We start from the raw sequence: 16,942 nt of genomic DNA, 5'->3' as shown, positions 1-16,942 counted from the left end.
ATTTCTGGCTCTCACAGACCTAGAAATAAGTTGTTGTCAGTTCGCCCCTCTGGTTGTAATATGACCAAGCTGTGCACTGAGTTTACTCTTGAGCATGCAACGTATAGTTGGCCATGTGAAAAGCAATCTTGCCTCAAATCAATGCCAACCTTTTGTAGGGTCTGTCTCTGAGACTTATTAATTGTCATTGCGAAGCAGAGCCTTGCTGGAAATTGTAGGCGTTTGAATTGAAATGGGAGATCAGAGGGTATAATGGGGATGCGAGGAATAAAAACTCTCTCCCCTGAGCCACCACCAGTAAAAATAGTTGCCTCAATTAGGTTCTTTTGCAGGCATGTGACCTGAAGTCTTGTGCCGTTACAAAGTTTCGGCGGCTGTAAGTTTCTCAGTAACATTATTGGTTCCCCAACCTTCAAAATTAGATTATACTCAGGAGTGCCTGGAGGATTCAGAGCGCGGACCGAGCGGCAGGCTATGGACGTATATATATACGTAAGTAGGATTCAGTTAGTGTTGGGAACCCGTGTACCAAATTTCTTGAAGATGGGCCCATTAAGTAACAAAGACCATTGGAAAGTTCAATATGGCGGCCGACAGTGGTGTCATACCACTGAAATAAGAAAGTACATCGGTTTCGGTTAGCGCAGGGAACCAAATTTCGTGAAGATGGGGCCATAAATAAGAAAGTTTAACATGGCGGACGTTGTCGACCGTTATGACTGTTACGTGTAGAATTTCGAAATGAAACCTGCTTAACTTTTGTAAGTAAGCTGTAAGGAATGAGCCTGCCAAATTTCAGCCTTCTACCTAAACAGGAAGTTGGAGAGTTAGTGATGAGTGGTCAGTGAGGGCTTTGCCTTTTATTAGTATAGATGTATATGTTTATGTATATATATGTGTGTGTGTGTATATATATACAGTGCATCCGGAAAGTATTCACAGCGCATCACTTTTTCCACATTTTGTTATGTTACAGCCTTATTCCAAAATGGATTAAATTCATTTTTTTCCTCAGAATTCTACACACGACACCCCATAATGACAACATGAAAAAAGTTTACTTGAGATTTTTGCAAATTTATTAAAAATAAAAAAATTGAGAAAGCACGTGTACATAAGTATTCACAGCCATTGCCATGAAGCTCGAAATTGAGCTCAGGTGCATTCGGTTTCCCCTGATCATCCTTGAGATGTTTCTGCAGCTTAACTGGAGTCCACCTGTGGTAAATTCAGTTGGTTGGACATGATTTGGAAAGGCACACACCTGTCTATATAAGGTCCCACAGCTGACAGTTCATGTCAGATCACAAACCAAGCATGAAGTCAAAGCAATTGTCTGTAGGCCTCCGAGACAGGATTGTCTCGAGGCACAAATCTGGGGAAGGTTACAGAAAAATTTAGAAAACAAAAAAAGGACTCATAAGCATTAAAAATAATTTTCAAAAGAACACCATGTTCTTCATACTGTGTATTAGTATGTCTATGTGTATGCACTCAGATGTGTAATTCAGATTTCTGCTATGAATCGCTTTAGTGCTCTACTGTCCTGACAATAAAGAAGTTAAAGTGAAAAGAAACTGAAGAATATTTACTTATATAAAACAAGACGTATAATTATTTATACCTATCAGAAAGAGGAAAGTGTGAAAGATGCATCCTCAGATAAGTTTCTACAAAGGGTAAATCTTAATTTAGCTTATTATGTGTAGAATATTTGATGAAACCGATAAACAGATGCCAGATGACTAATGTAACTCTCTTGCTTGTCACAACACTACATGCCTGGATAATATCTGCAAAAACCATAATAAATTACATTCTCAGGGCTTCCACTTTGGTAAAAAATAATGGTGATATTTTGAAGCAAGAACAAATTTACACATTGAGCCAACAATGCATTTGCATATATTCTGAGCTTGTTCATTGTTTTTTAAACAATAAACACCCATATCAAAGTATGAAAAATCAAAAATAAATATTATATTAACAAAGAATCACTTTAAGAGATACCTACATCACAAGCAAATTCTTAGATTATAAAGATACTGCATCTTTGTTTTTCCATAAAAGAAATTTTTAATAATTATTGAAGTTATCACTATAAAAAGGATTTTTATTCAGCTCTGACATTTAAAGAATCACTCTAAGTTATGCCTACATCATAAATGTTTAGATTCTCTGTGTTCTTTTTTATTCTTCCTCCCACCTTCTCTTGCACTCAATGCTACAAACATGGGTTTTATTTTTCTGCAGCCATAAAAATTGGTTTATGCAAATTCAGTAACTGGATGGATGTACACAAAACAAAAAAAAAAAAGATACTGGAGTGTGTGTGTCATTCCTAATGATGGACTCTTTGTTAGACATTCATGGTTATCTTGTAGTTTACTGAATGACTGCACCCTACAGCAGTGTATCTCAACCACAAAGGCTACCCTAGAGCTCTGTTACACAGTCCTTATGTAAGGCTAGGTGACTGGCTAACCTGGGACAGATTGAATCAAGAACTCCTTTAATGCATTAAAAATGTAGCATTAAAAGTCAACTGCCTGTATTAAAAATGTGTATATAGGTTTACATACTTATATTTCATGGGTATTATATGGTATTTATGTATTTAACATTATGATTTTTATTTTGTTATACAGTAATCCCTTGCTACTTCGCGGTTCACTTTTCGCGGATTCACGACTTCGCGGGTTTTTAAATACAAGTGATTGCCTGCCTATCGCGGAAGTTATGTTCCAGACCCATCAGCAACAGGAGAAAATCCGCGATATAGAAAGACCATATAAATAAACATTTTTATAGTTTAAGCCTTAAAATACCCATCCCACATGCTTTAAACACATGTAAACTTATAAAACACACTTTGTTAACACATATGATATGTGGATGTCGGGCTAAGGATATGAGTAACATCTCACTATTATAAAACATTTTAACTTCACGCAAGACAAGACAGTGAGACAGGAAAATTGGTGATGTACAGGCTTTTAAATTATTGACAGGCAGAGCGACAAGCAGCACAAAGCCAGCACAAAGTCTACTTCTCCTTAGCGTTCATTCAGCTCCCCACCCCCTTGACAATGCAAAGTGGCAGGAGCGTACTGAGCCTCCGGGGAGGGGGGTTTGAGCGAACGTGCGTTCAGCTCTCACACACCCCCACTCCTCCTCATCCTTCCGAACGCGCAGAGCGACAAGCAGGCATTTTGGCAGAAGCAGCACAAAGTCCATTTCTGCTCAGCGTGAGTTCAGCTGCCCCCCTTCACAAAGCGAGTGCAGACACATCGACGTCTGATCGCTGCGTGCAGTGTGCAGTGTTGGTCTGCAGTGTTTAAGAATGCAGAAAGTGTTTAAGAGCATAGGAAGTGTTTATAAGAGTGTGGGAAAGGTTAACAAGAGAGTGAGAAAGGTTTATAAGAGTGTGGGAAGGGTTTATAAAGCCTTAAAATATGTATAAATAATAAATAAATATAGGTCGCTACTTCACGGATTTTCACCTATCGCGGGGGGCTCTGGAACGTAACCCCCGCGATAGGTGAGGGATTACTGTATGTAATTTTGTGTTTTAACCTTACCCTGTCGTACTTGTGAACAGCACTGTGACACAGATGAAAGTGAAGCTACCTCATGAACTGAATTCCTGGGTTTGAAAACATGATCTAATAGATGTCTGTGTTTACAAGTTATCCCTTGAGGGCCATGGTAGCACAGTAGATAGCAGACTTTACCTTTGTGGAGTTAGTGCATGACCTTTAATTGGGATACTCTGGTTTTCCACCCACATCACTGAAAATATGCTGGTTAAGTGAATTTCTGTTTATAAACCGACACATGTGCAAATGTGGGTCTATGCGTGAGTAGACCCTGAGATGGACTAGTGCTCTGTTCAAAGTGCCTTGTGCCCACTACTGATATGCTTTGCTCTCTACTTTGAGCTTTGATTAAGCTGGTTTGAGTATGCTATTTGTAACAGGAGTGGCACAGTGGTTAGGTCTATTGTCTTACAACTCTGTGATAAATACTAGGTTCAAAATCTGGCCCAGCCATTCTTTGGGTGGAGTTCAAAAGTCGGTATGAATTTGTTTTTTCTTGAATACACTACTTTTCCTTCAATGTCCAAAAGATGTACATGCTGAGTTAGTGATTCTGTGGCCTGGTATAGGTGTAGGTGTAGTGGCATAATGCCCTACAATGGACTGAACATACTATATACTGTCCAGTCTATGTAAATATACAATTAATGAGACAATCTTGCATTTTTATACTGATATCCCCACATTATAATTACACTTATGACTCACTTATGTAATTGGTTTATCTGTATTTCCTAAGACCTACCAGCTTTATACTTAATCACTAATTTGTAGTAAAGATAGACTAATAATCATATTAATTTGCTTAATTCTCCAAATTTATTATTTACCATAAATATCACAATCATTACCCCTTAAAAGAGAATTTTTATGAAACATGTTCTATTAATATATTGCCATCAGCCTGGATAGTGGCTACTGTTTACATAGCTGCAGTGGGAGCAGATTTTCATCATACTTAGTCTCTTCATAAACAAATTAGCAAATCTTACTGGACATGCTGCATAATCTGACTTATTGTTTTCAGGTTTCTGAGATTACTCACAGTATTGCGAATGAGCTCAGTTTGCTCTTCATAGGTATCTAGTAAGCCTCAAATTGAAGTTAACAGAACTGTATTTCTGTAACTCACAGATTGAGCCACACTAAATATGTGGCACACACTTTGACTGCAGTATTTCACGTGACAGCTGTTGCATTACATGCTTGGCTTACTGTCACAGTAAAAACACTTTATAGAAACTATAATAAATAATTGACAATATAAAGAAATTAATGACTGCAAGGATCAAAACAGTGCACATATTTATACAGTGTGTTTTTAGCCCACCCATTCATTTTCTGGAGCCATTTACGTCCAGACAAGGTTGTAGGGGGCAACACAGCAGCATCAAGCAGAAAGTAAGCTCTGTTCTATTGCTAGGCACACTTACTCCTGCACAATAGCACCCTTATTCACACACAGCATGCAACTTTCATTGAAATCATAATGAAGGTCACAAGTGAAAATTAAACTTTTTTAAACAAACATGCACCAAGCTAGAGCCAATAATATACATGTGCATGTCTTTGTGAAAGGAGACCCAGTTTTCACACATGACCACACTCACAATGCCAGTATTCTTTACAGTTTTCATAACATCTGCTGTGCAAATGATTTATGGGTATGAACAAAATAAAACAAAATGTAATGCCATGTTCTGCCTGTAAACCACCTGGGTACACTTTGTTATATTAGTCTGTAATGCATTACCACCATAAGAATAATAAAATTCATAAGGGAAACAAGAAAACAAATGTAAAAATGATTCCATAACAAACACTTCTATATTAAACATGAAAGTTCCTGGAAGTGGTTGACAGGTGGCCCTGCCTAATAATAATATATAGGCCATGCCTATAATAAACAATTGAAACATTAACATAAATAAATCACACAAGATTGGACAAAACAGACAAGAAAATCGATTTTGGACTCCAGCCTGGGGGATGAGGTGGGTTGCAGGGGACATTGGCTGAAACACGACAGCTTTCAAGCTCTAAATACAGGCCAAATACTGTATGCCAACCTATGATGCTGTGAAGCTCACAAAACACAACTGTTATCTCTCCAGTATTTAACTGATACTTCCAAAGATACAATATGATACAATGTCAAATAATTATATAGGCCTAGTAAAATGATAGCTTCAACTAAAGCATACTAATACTTACTTACTTACTTACTTACTTATAGGTAAGGGCAATCTGAAATCAGGATGTTTAACATGTAATCTAATACCTGTGAATCCATACACCGTGCCACTAGACCTGATTTTTTAGTGTTGCCAGGTCTATGGGGTTCTTGCCCAATTATTCTGTTTTTGATCGTCATCTATGGGGGAAAAAAATGGGCTTGTACAGGTTGCAGTTTTTTTGGGCTACTTTAAAAACAGTGTAGTGTTTTTGGCTATTTTTCTACCCCCCTCCACCACCCTGCTATTCACACTTGTTCTTACATGTGTGAATGTTATACTAAATGTTATACACTTGTACATGTTCTTTAAGACCTACTCCCACCATTGCGTGATGTCATATACCCATTCTACTACTCTGAAATATCTCTGAAAGGACCCACGGGGCTTTGATGGTATGTGCCTAACCCTCTCACTCTGTCACTGCTTTCTAGTATGTCATTTTGTATTCCTCGGGTATTGGGCTATTTTTGTGAGCAAATTCGCTATTTTTAAGATGTCCTTGGGGCACACATTTTTTAAGGACCTAGCATCCTTACTTATTCACCTCCCTAAATATTTCATTATTCTATAATTATCCTAAACTTATAAAAGACACAAATAACTTCAGCTTTTACATCTTGTGCTTGCTAACACAGCTTTCAAAGATGTGAGCTTTGTGCCACTTATTTCACACTTCTTAGGATGAGTGCATGCCACCATTACCCATCAATCTAATGGCGCTGCAAAACGTCAGTGAGTCAGAAGCATAGCTAAGATTTAAACCAGATAATGCTCAGCCAGCACTGTAGTAAAAGTTCATGTGAAACACCAGGGACATTAAAATACACAGTTTACTTAAGGTGAGCTTTTAAACAAAATGGCACTTTACTCAAAGTTACTTACATTATTAAGCTGCTCATGGTTTCCATCATTTCCATCATGTAAAAAGTCTGGAACATAAACAAATGCAATTAAAAGTTGAAGCAGTAAATCAGTATAACATGTAATTTAATTTGAAATGCTGTGAATCTGTGTAAGAAAAATGAAGACCATTTAGTTAAACCACAGGCAACTAGTATTTCATTTTATTTGGGACATTGCATCAAAGATTAAATGGGTAATAGTATCACCTACAAAACAGATTATATAATACAAACTTATCTTTATGAATAGATTTATGTTTACTTTTATACTGAGGAAAAAAACCTTTTGTTCATTTTCTTAGAGCAGAATTTATTTATGGAATGAGGAAATGGCATAATTGAAACAGGTAACATTTTTATTGGTATATCAGGAACATTGCCATATTTTATTGTAAAAACAATTGTAGCTTATTTTTACTGTCACAATCTGCACATTTTAGATTATTTTGCTTACACCTAATTTACTAATCAACATTACTGGCACCTGGAAAATAGCTTTTGCATTTTATAGTATGTACAGTAGCCTGTATGAAAGAGCATTCACAAGATCACAAACTCAATAAAATGGTCTGCAATGGCTTAAGTCATTTTGGTTGTAATGATACTCTGCCACTAAAGGTAAGCTAAGTTTAAATGCATTTTAATGTCTTGTTGTACCACAGGAAATTAAAAACAAACAAAAACTAACTATTTAGGTAGGAGGTAATCGACTCTACAGCAAAGAACAAAAAGAAGACTATTTAGACTCCTAGGGAAAAAACACTTGTTTCTTTATCCACTGTGATATATGGCTGGCAGTTTATCCCGGCTAATACCCCCAAACCAACAGATGGAGCCCTTCCTGCAACGTGGAGATGACCTGAATTCCAGAAGGGCATCATGGACCTTGGAGTTTTCCTTCACAGCCCTGCTGGATACCATTGTGGCCGCCAGAGGACGCTGCAGGGAGACATAAGGATTTATATTTGCACTATAACCCGGAAGTACGTCCTAGTCACAGGGACAGAGGAAATTACGTACTTCCGGGCTGAAGAAAAAGAGGAGTTTTCACCTGACCCGGAAGTGCTGGGGAATCACATGGTCTGGGGAATCAGAAGCACTTCTGGGTTAAGATATATAAAAGGACTCTGGGAGATCCCAGCAGGGAGCCGAGTTGGGAGGAAGAGTGACTGAGCTGCTGGGTGGATTGGAGGAACTGTTATTTGTATATTATTGATTGTTTATTGAATATTGTAGAGAGCAGGGTGCTTTGTGCACTGTACAATTATAATAAAGTCAATATTTGGACTTTTATCTGGTGTCTGACAAGTGGTCTGAGGGTTCAAGGGGACGACAGCACCCCCTATCTGTCACACCACATAAACGTTGTTTTTAGGATACATCATTTCTAATTTACCACTGAATTAAAGTATATACTGGCTAAAGGATGTATTGGTATAACATTGTATGTCTGGGACTTATTTATTTACTAATGTTCCGTGGTCCAGAGAAGTGAAAAAATTATTTTGTAACTGTAAGTGTAACTGTGGAAAAGTTACATTGCTAATACATTCAATTAATTTTCAATTTAATTATCTTATCACTGTGCACACTGAAATCCTGGGGGTTATAAAGAAAATATCACTTACTACAGGACCCTGGCATGCATGTCATGTTAAACTAACCTCTTTTTAATATACATAAACGAGATGGATAAGAATATAAACAACAAGCAGGTCAAGTATGCAGATGATACTAAACTAGGAATGGCAGATTATGTAAAATCAACAGAATCATTACAGAGGGACCTGAACAACATGCAGGCCTGGGCAGAATTGTGGCATATTAAATTTAAGGTATGTAAATGTAACATACTACATGTGGGAAATTGAAACATTAAATATGAATGCAATGGGAGTCTCAAAACTTGAATATACACCTTGTAAGAAAGCCATAAGAATCATAGTGGACTCATTACTGTCTACATCTACTGTATATAGTGTGCAGAATTAGGAAGGCTAATAGGACGTTAGGTCAAATAGGATGATGTGTAGAGTATCAGTCAACAGTGGTTACGCTCAAGCTACATAACTCACTAGTAAGAACTCACCTGGAGTATTGTGTACAGTTTTGGTAAAAGTATTACATAAAAAGATATAACCCTGTTATACAGAAGAGCAACTATGCTGATTCTGACACTGACAGCTATTAGCTATGAGGAAAGCCAGCAGCCATACCAGGCCAGTACTTGGATGTCAGGCCATCTAGGAAAAGCTTGGGTTGCTGCTGGAATACACTGTCATCATGGCACTGCCAGATCTAAACAGCAGCATGGCGAATTGCTCGCATACTGAAATGACTTTAACTGCAGGAGGAAATCCCATTTTAGTTTATGGTGTCAAGCAGAGTGCAGCAGTCTATTAGCCAGTGAAAGTGCTGTGAAGAAGCTGTCTGTTGTTAAGGTCCTGCCTTTGTCCAGTCTGATGGTGGTCACAAGACATCGTATCTTTGAGTGCCGGTACAACAAATAGTTCTGAGCAGGCATCAGCCACAATGCTAAGTGCTGCTTTTGTGAAAAGAATGGAGATAAATGCCCTCAACTCAGAGAGGGAGAGGAAACTTCGTTGTACCACATGAACGTCACTGAGAGAATAAAACTGAATAATAAAAAAACAAGAGCTAAATTTTAGAAGTAGCCAAAATTTACACCGGGTATTACAGACTCAAATCAAATGTATGTTTTGATTATATTATAGTAATAATAATAATAATAGTAGTAGTAGCTCACTACTCAAAACGCAGAGCGTCCGGTCTCAAACCCGATACCTTTGAGTTATAAGGCAGCGGTTCTTACCTCTGCACCATTCAATAATACATATCAACTCCCTGTTGATTGACATTTGAGCCTGGGTTTTTAACTCATTGAGAGCAACATGTAAATCAAAAGTTTGTTTTTTTTTTGGTTATATTCTTGACTAAAAGCGCACATGTTTATTTGATATTTAGACTAAAGACTTCACTCATTATACACTTCATGTCATTATTAGTATAATATGGAAAAAGTTTTTGCTTTAGGTATGTAAATAAAATGCTTTTTTTTTTTGGTTATATTCTCGAATAAAAGCGCATGTTTATCTGATATTTAGACTAAAGACTTCACTCATTATACACTTCACATCATTATTAGTATAACATGGAAAAAGTTTCTGCTTTAGGTATGTGTTCAGCATTTCTTGCCTGCCATTTCCTTTTATCCTACACTTACCCAGATCTTTGTAGACACGGAACACACATGAAATGCATGTATTCCAAATAACGATATACTGTATTATTTACCCAATACAACTCCAGGAACCTCATATGCAAATAAGGAGCCTTGGTTTGAACTGGGAGAACTTTTTGCCTGAGTTGAGCTCCATCAAGGCGAGGGATGGGACAGCAGGCTGCTTGCTGCTTGTGCTGATCGACACATTTACAACACAAAAGATGCTGATGGAAAGGTGCGAAGGGATTTAAGGTGGGCAGGGATTACACATTTTTTCGTAGGCTTCAGGGATTCTACTGTTAAGAAAATCTAGGTAAATCAAAGAGAAGAGCTTGTTAGGCTAAATGACCTGTTCTCATCAAAATTGAACTAACGTTGTAATGAATTATGATCTAAGGACTGCCGAAATCACAGCACGATGATGCCATTATGTTGAAATCATTTCAGGTCTTTCGTAATAGTGTGTTACTGAGCTTTATCCTGCTGAAAACAATCATTTGCAGATGAATGCAGGGATATACAGTACCTGTGGTAATGTGCGACCTCTGTGCATTACCAAATTTAAGTTAAAAATACATTAAACCGAAAATCATTGTTTATAAGGATAAAAGTACGCCAGCGTTACCGTTTGTGTGTTAAAGGCGCTGCTGCGGGAACATGGAGCAGTCACAGTGGGTCTGGGCACACTTGGAGCCAGTATAATGGCTCCTCTGCACGTGTTCAATTTCACACGCCAGTGTCCTCGCAACCTGCTCATCACAAGCAGTTAAAGGTACGGAGTGCCTGGAACAAAAATATGCCTTTGCCACCGAGGTTGAGTCAGAAATGGGGATTCCCATATGCTAAATAAATGAGGTTTACTTACTGGTGAGTTGGCAACTGGTGTGCCTGAGCTCAGCATACCCGTTGGTCGTCTGGGGGTGGTTATGTGTGAATGTGACCGGCAGGAGTTCGATTTTAAATAGAAAGTTGCTAGAGGCGTGTCATGGCATGTGGCGTGAATATGCCAGCGTCTACCTGGATAGGTGCGTGGGGGGTGTCAGATTGGCTGGATAATCTTGCCGGTTATATTTAAGGAGTTACCGGCCAACAGGGATCATCAGTGGAGCTAAAGGCGAGGTAGAGTTCAGCACTGCTGAGCTATTGAAGAAGCGGTTGTGTTAACTGATAGCTTTAGCTTTGTAAATATTTTTTGTACATATACAGTATATTTCTCCGAGTGATAATTTTGGTGGAGGTATATATATTTATTTGGTGTTGGGATGGTTTTTCTTTTGGGATTGGTTTAATTGTTTGTTTTTTTTGTATATACACACACTTGATTTTTTTTCTTATGCTTTTTTTTCCCCTTGGAGGAGCTTCCTGAACCAAGGATAAATAAGGAGTACTACCTTCATTTCTGAAGTGTGCGTGTGTGTGTAGTTTTCGTAGGAGTGCACTCTTTTTGCTGTAAATACACCATTTTTTTTGTCCTTTTTGTTTTAATTTATTTTTTGAAAGAGTGTTAGCGCTGAAGGACTGTGAAACAAAGCCCACCTGACACTACTGTCTTTTTTTGTACAGCATTCTTGTAAATAAACTTGCATCTTTCACCCTTCAGTTTTGGTCTGTGTCTCTTCTCTCCGCTGATCCTGTTCGGCTCATGAACTATCAGATGTCCAGAGTGTAGGTTGGGGCCACTTTCCCACTACACAAGATATCACAATACCTAATAGTGATGTTGAAACACCCTGAGCCATTCTAATTTTTGCATTACCTATAACAAGGAAACCAATGTGCACTATTAAAAAAAACTTCAATAACACTACCACCACCAGTCTTTACTGTTGACATCAATCAGACAAAGCTATGGAAATATGGAACTTTCATCAAACAAACCCACTCATTAGAATGAAATACGACAGGGGGCTCTTCTGGCCAGTATTATTCAACTAAACCCTCCACGTCAAACTTATTATGCTTAATTTATCTGTTACTTGGCACAAGTTGTTTTATTGTCAATCAAATTTCCTCAACTGTCTGATCTCAGTTGGGTGGACTGCTTGTTTTTTTTTTAATAGCCAATTCAACTTCTGACCTGCACACATGTGATCTGTTTGTACTTACATGTCTGCTATTAATAGCACTGTCTTAAAATATGACACTGTCACTGATTGTGCAGGCAACTGCACAAGAAGGTCAGGAGTACTCAATAAAGTGGTCACTTCTTGTAATTTACGGTGCCCCTCCCTATTGGCATTTCACAAAAACACAAAATCTTTTTAACACCCTTTAACATTTTGTTCTAGAAATGCAAATTATCAGTTTCTCCAATTTCTGTTTGTGCATAGGTAAATTTGACACCTTGTTACAGATAAGTTACAGGGATTGCCATTGATCATTTTGCTTTGCCTGTGGGTCAAATTTTCCTGGTGCTTTTCGGCACACCTTTTGGTCTTGTCCTTTTCATTTATTCCTGTTTGTCACCTGAATGTTATTTGTTATCAGTATCTTCAAGGTAAAATTTTCCTTTACTTCCACACTTATTTATTTTAATAGATACATTTTTATTTGGGTGGTCCTCTTTCCAAAATAGAATCTTTATTTTAGGTGCAATTATACCCAAATTCCTGTTGGTATCTAGATGGAAATCACCCAAATTAATTAATCCCTGTCATTGGCTTGCTTCACTTTATAATTATATGTATTTGTAACTCACTGCAGGTTGTATTTTTAAACTATATATTAAAACTTGGATAACCTTGAGAAAGCACCTGGGTCAGTTAGGGTTTTATTAGACAAAGGCACTGATTCATAGCTTGTGGACCTTTTTAAATATAAATCTTACATTTTCTTTCCCCATTAGACCTGGGGAATACAATAAACATTATGGGTCTATTGTTAGATTTTCAGGCGGGCTGGTTATGGTGATTTTATTTTTAATGTTATATAGTACCTTGAGTTCTAGATTGAAAAAAAAAATTCAGCATAATAAATTGTAGACTAACTTGCTAAAGACTATACCACAATAGTACCTTGCACTTGAATACATTTGGTTTTCAGGTCTTCATTTTGAACTTTGTTCTCCAGCCAGTCAGGTTTCTGGATTTCAAGCTGAAACATACAGAATTGAATTAATAAATACTTAATTATTATGCTTTAAAGTTCAATTCAGGTCATTAGTTACTTATCTTGTACATTATAAATTATAATCACACAGTGGCTTACTATTCTGTCCTGGGCTGTCATAATTTTACTGTACAAAACCAAAGCCTTTGTCTACAAGTGCACTCATGCAGCTCATGTTAGTTTAACCAGTCTGGTGATGGGGACCCAAGTTTTGTTTCATTTATGGAAAGATTTCTGATGTCTTGTGATTTCAGTCTAAAAACTAATCTGAAAGCAGAATAAACATTAACTATTCAAAAATGGACTGTGATGAATGACATCTAAGCACCATGTTATTATAAAGGCATAATTTAACTTTAAAACACTTTGGGATGGGTCTGTGGATAAATTCAATGCTTGCCGCACCTGTTGTGTAGAAGAGTTTAGTTTCCTTTGAAGCACATCACTTTTTAACATAGCACTAGCATGGCAGCAAGGGTTTACGTTGTTTAATTTATGTTAAGAATCATGGAAAGCAAAAAAAAGCAGGACTCCACTACAGGAGAATTCTGCATAAAGCAGGACACAACATCAGATCAAACCCTAGCCCATTCAAACACTTATACTTACATGGGGCCAATAAAACTAACATGTCCATCTCCGCAATGTGGGAAACCCAAATGGAATAGTGTATTGCGGTAACATTTCAGGATATTATTTCGGCAATTATTTGTAAATTATCACTTGTTTATTTCATTACATTATGTCTGACCTTCAGAGATATGTTTTTAATACAATTATAATGCAAACTACTTGGACTACATGCTTGTACACTTCAAGAAAATTTGTAGAATTTTAAACCTGCCTCAAAACAATTCAGGTGATATTGCTATTTAGATACAGGTGGGTATTCTTTCATTTCCAGAGATTGCATTTACAGGAAGGAAAGAACAGGTGAGGCTTTGGAGTTTTTCTTGAAAATTTTCTTTTTTCTTTAAACTTAAAATAATCTTTATTAGTAAATTATTAAAAATATTCAAAAAAAGAAAAAAGATTGAAAGTAAAGACAAAAAAACAGGTAAGTACATAAAAATGTCTTAAAGAGCTTAGCTGTTTGTTTGAAAGAAAACAAAATAAGAACAGGTAAGTACATAAAATGTTTTAAAATCTTATCTGTTCCTTTAGGAAAAAAGAAAGTAGTTACCAGAAGAGACTCCGACGTTTCAATGTTCCACACTTTCCTCAGGGAGTGAAAGACTGCTAACAAAGGTAAGTTTTCAAAGGTTGGGTTTGCCACTCCAGGTGTTAATTAGGGTCTAGCCTTACTGACCTATGTAAGTCAGTCTTAAAGACAAAGGCAGCAAAAATACCAATGACCCCCCAGGGTTATCCCTGGACACCCCAGGCAAGCTCCAGAGAAGGTACGTCCACTTTAATAAATAATTAAAAACATATTAAATCCTATGACCCCTTGACAAGAAAATAAAAAATCCCCAATATAAATATTTTCTAAAAAATATTGTATACTGTCGAAAATCATTTTTTAAGTAGGAGCCAATTCCTGAAATGTTTGGAATGTCTTATATTCCAGTGAAAGTTGTTTCTAGTTGTTCTTGATATTTTTGAGGAAAATTAACAAAGTATAAAAAATGGAATTTTTTAGTAATTTTTCTCACTTTTTCTAAGCATTGCTTTGAAAGAAATACAGAACTTTATGTTAAACAGACACACATACAAATGGAAACAGGTCAGCCATTCTGCTGGAATGTACCTTGTTGTCTACAGCTCACAATAAAGTGGTCAGAAATTTAAGAAAGTGAACTAAAATTGCATAAATGCCTTTTAACTTAAAGCTAGTGCATGACTGAAAAAAAATTATTGTGAGGTTCACTGAGAAAAAAAATTCTTACAAGCAGTTGTTTCTGGTATTTAAAAAAATGAATTTAACAAGCCCTCTAATTATATGCAATGTTCCTTTGATGGCCAGAATTTGCTTAAGAGTAAGAGTGTGGTTGAAACAAAGGCTTACAATTACTGTAACCTTTCAAGACAACCGCATGGGAAACCTTTGGCCCAGGCAATTCTTGCTTACAGACCTTCATTTATGACACTGGTTCTCCGGCTCAGTCCAGCAATCCCAGTGTGGCTTTAGGTTTTTGCTCCAATCGGTTTCACTACCAGCAGGTCATTGCATGCCTAATTTAATTAATTTAATTAGTTGGTTTTCTTCTCTTATTCTACATTCAGAAAAAATACAGCAGGGTGATTTTTACATTTATAAGAAACTTAGAAATATTAGTGAAATATTTTTGCTGTAGCTTTGAATGTTTAACTATCTTCTGTTATTTTCCTACAGACTTTTTTCTGTGCATTGTAATGACAATTAAAAATGAATAGAGCAGATATTGGGGCAAAAGACACTGAATGCTGAAATGCTGCAACTACCTTACTAATGTTCTTATTAGCAAATAAAGGATTAAATAAACAGAACACATGGAAAAGAAGAATGAAATGCATTAGAATGAAAGCTTAAAAAGTAATTTAAAAAATCCACAGAATTTTAACATACCATACACAAATGCTTCTAATATTCTACTAAACTTTATAAAACTAATTTTTGCTCTTTCTATATTGACCCCATAACAAAGAAACTTGCAAATAATAGCTTGTTAAATCAGGCTAGGAGTCCAATTAAAAACAGAAGGTGGTTGGAACAAAAACCTACAGGCAAATAAGGTTCCCATGACCTGAATTTGACAATCTACTATCTACAACCTAATATCTACTAGAAATGATAACCCTGAAGGTAGATGCAAAGGAGAGAATAATAAAAAAGCTGAGTGCCATTACACATTATATTGCACATCCTCTCTCTGATACACTAACACTGAGGACTTTCAGCCAATGAATTATTCAGTAGAAGTGTGTCAAGAAGCGCAACTGGGACTCCTTTCTACCAACAGCAATATGTCTGTATAATGACTGATTGTGACTGTGATAGCCAAGTCAGAAGTTTTTCTTACTTTTTAATTTTCTTCCTTTTTAGTCATTCTGATGTGTGTTCAGACCATAGTGTGTGAGTATCTATCTATCTATCTATCTATCTATCTATCTATCTATCTATCTATCTATCTATCTATCTATCTATCTATCTATCTATCTATCTATCTATCTATCTATCTATCTATCTATCTATCTATCTATCTATCTATCTATCTATCTATCTATCTAATAAGCTTCTGTAAAAAGCCAAACTTCCCCCTGGGGACAAAAAACTATCAGTCTATGGTATTTGTCACCCTATTGCTTGCATACTGCTGGATAGACAATGTTATTTGCTGACTTACTTTTATGTCTGTTCTTTCGTTGTTTAAGAGCATTTTATTGTTTTCATTAAATACCCTTAAACTGAGGTTTTACTTCAGCAAATGTTAGAAATTAAATTCATCATAGTTAATTCTATGAATCCCAGTGGTACTGAAGGACTCTCAAAGTTCTCAGTTAAAAACAATTTAACATAATAAGGAATAAAGTAACATTTAGCATGCATAAAAATAGGCATGAATCTTACACTATATTGTTAAACATATAATAAACACATAACTGAAAAACTTCTCACTTACCTCTCTAAGGAAATTATTATCCTTCAAATTCTTCCTGAGAAACTCAATGCTTGATTCTATCGTCCTTTCCATACCATGTTTGATTGTTAAAGTCAAGGACTTAGTTAGATGACAGAACTTTAAAAGGCTGTAGCTGTCAGTCTGTATGTGAGAAATTCCAGCCAAAGGAGTCACAAGGGGATTTGGAGGACTACAAAAAAATAAATAGTATAGTCAGTGACTCAAAACCAAAGGCTCAGCTACATATCTG

At 36.5% G+C, this 16,942-nt stretch overlaps 1 protein-coding gene across 2 annotated transcripts in view; it reads right to left on the bottom strand.

The window, feature by feature from the left end:
• arhgef28a (Rho guanine nucleotide exchange factor (GEF) 28a) overlaps nucleotides 1-16,942 on the bottom strand; it is a 281,479-nt gene that overhangs the window by 144,021 nt on the left and 120,516 nt on the right. For both annotated transcript variants that reach the window (XM_028805674.2, XM_028805675.2), the window contains exons 6-8: nucleotides 16,693-16,882; nucleotides 12,997-13,075; nucleotides 6,719-6,765 (exon numbers count right to left, since the gene is read on the bottom strand). In XM_028805674.2, coding sequence (XP_028661507.2) covers nucleotides 6,719-6,765; nucleotides 12,997-13,075; nucleotides 16,693-16,882 — 316 coding nt within the window. The remainder of the gene's footprint in view (nucleotides 1-6,718; nucleotides 6,766-12,996; nucleotides 13,076-16,692; nucleotides 16,883-16,942) is intronic.

Source organism: Erpetoichthys calabaricus, chromosome 7, assembly GCF_900747795.2.
Source record: "Erpetoichthys calabaricus chromosome 7, fErpCal1.3, whole genome shotgun sequence".
Lineage (NCBI taxonomy): Eukaryota > Metazoa > Chordata > Cladistia > Polypteriformes > Polypteridae > Erpetoichthys > Erpetoichthys calabaricus.
The sequence above is the reverse complement of the archived record's forward strand: the minus strand, read 5'-3'. Positions and strand labels throughout refer to the sequence as shown.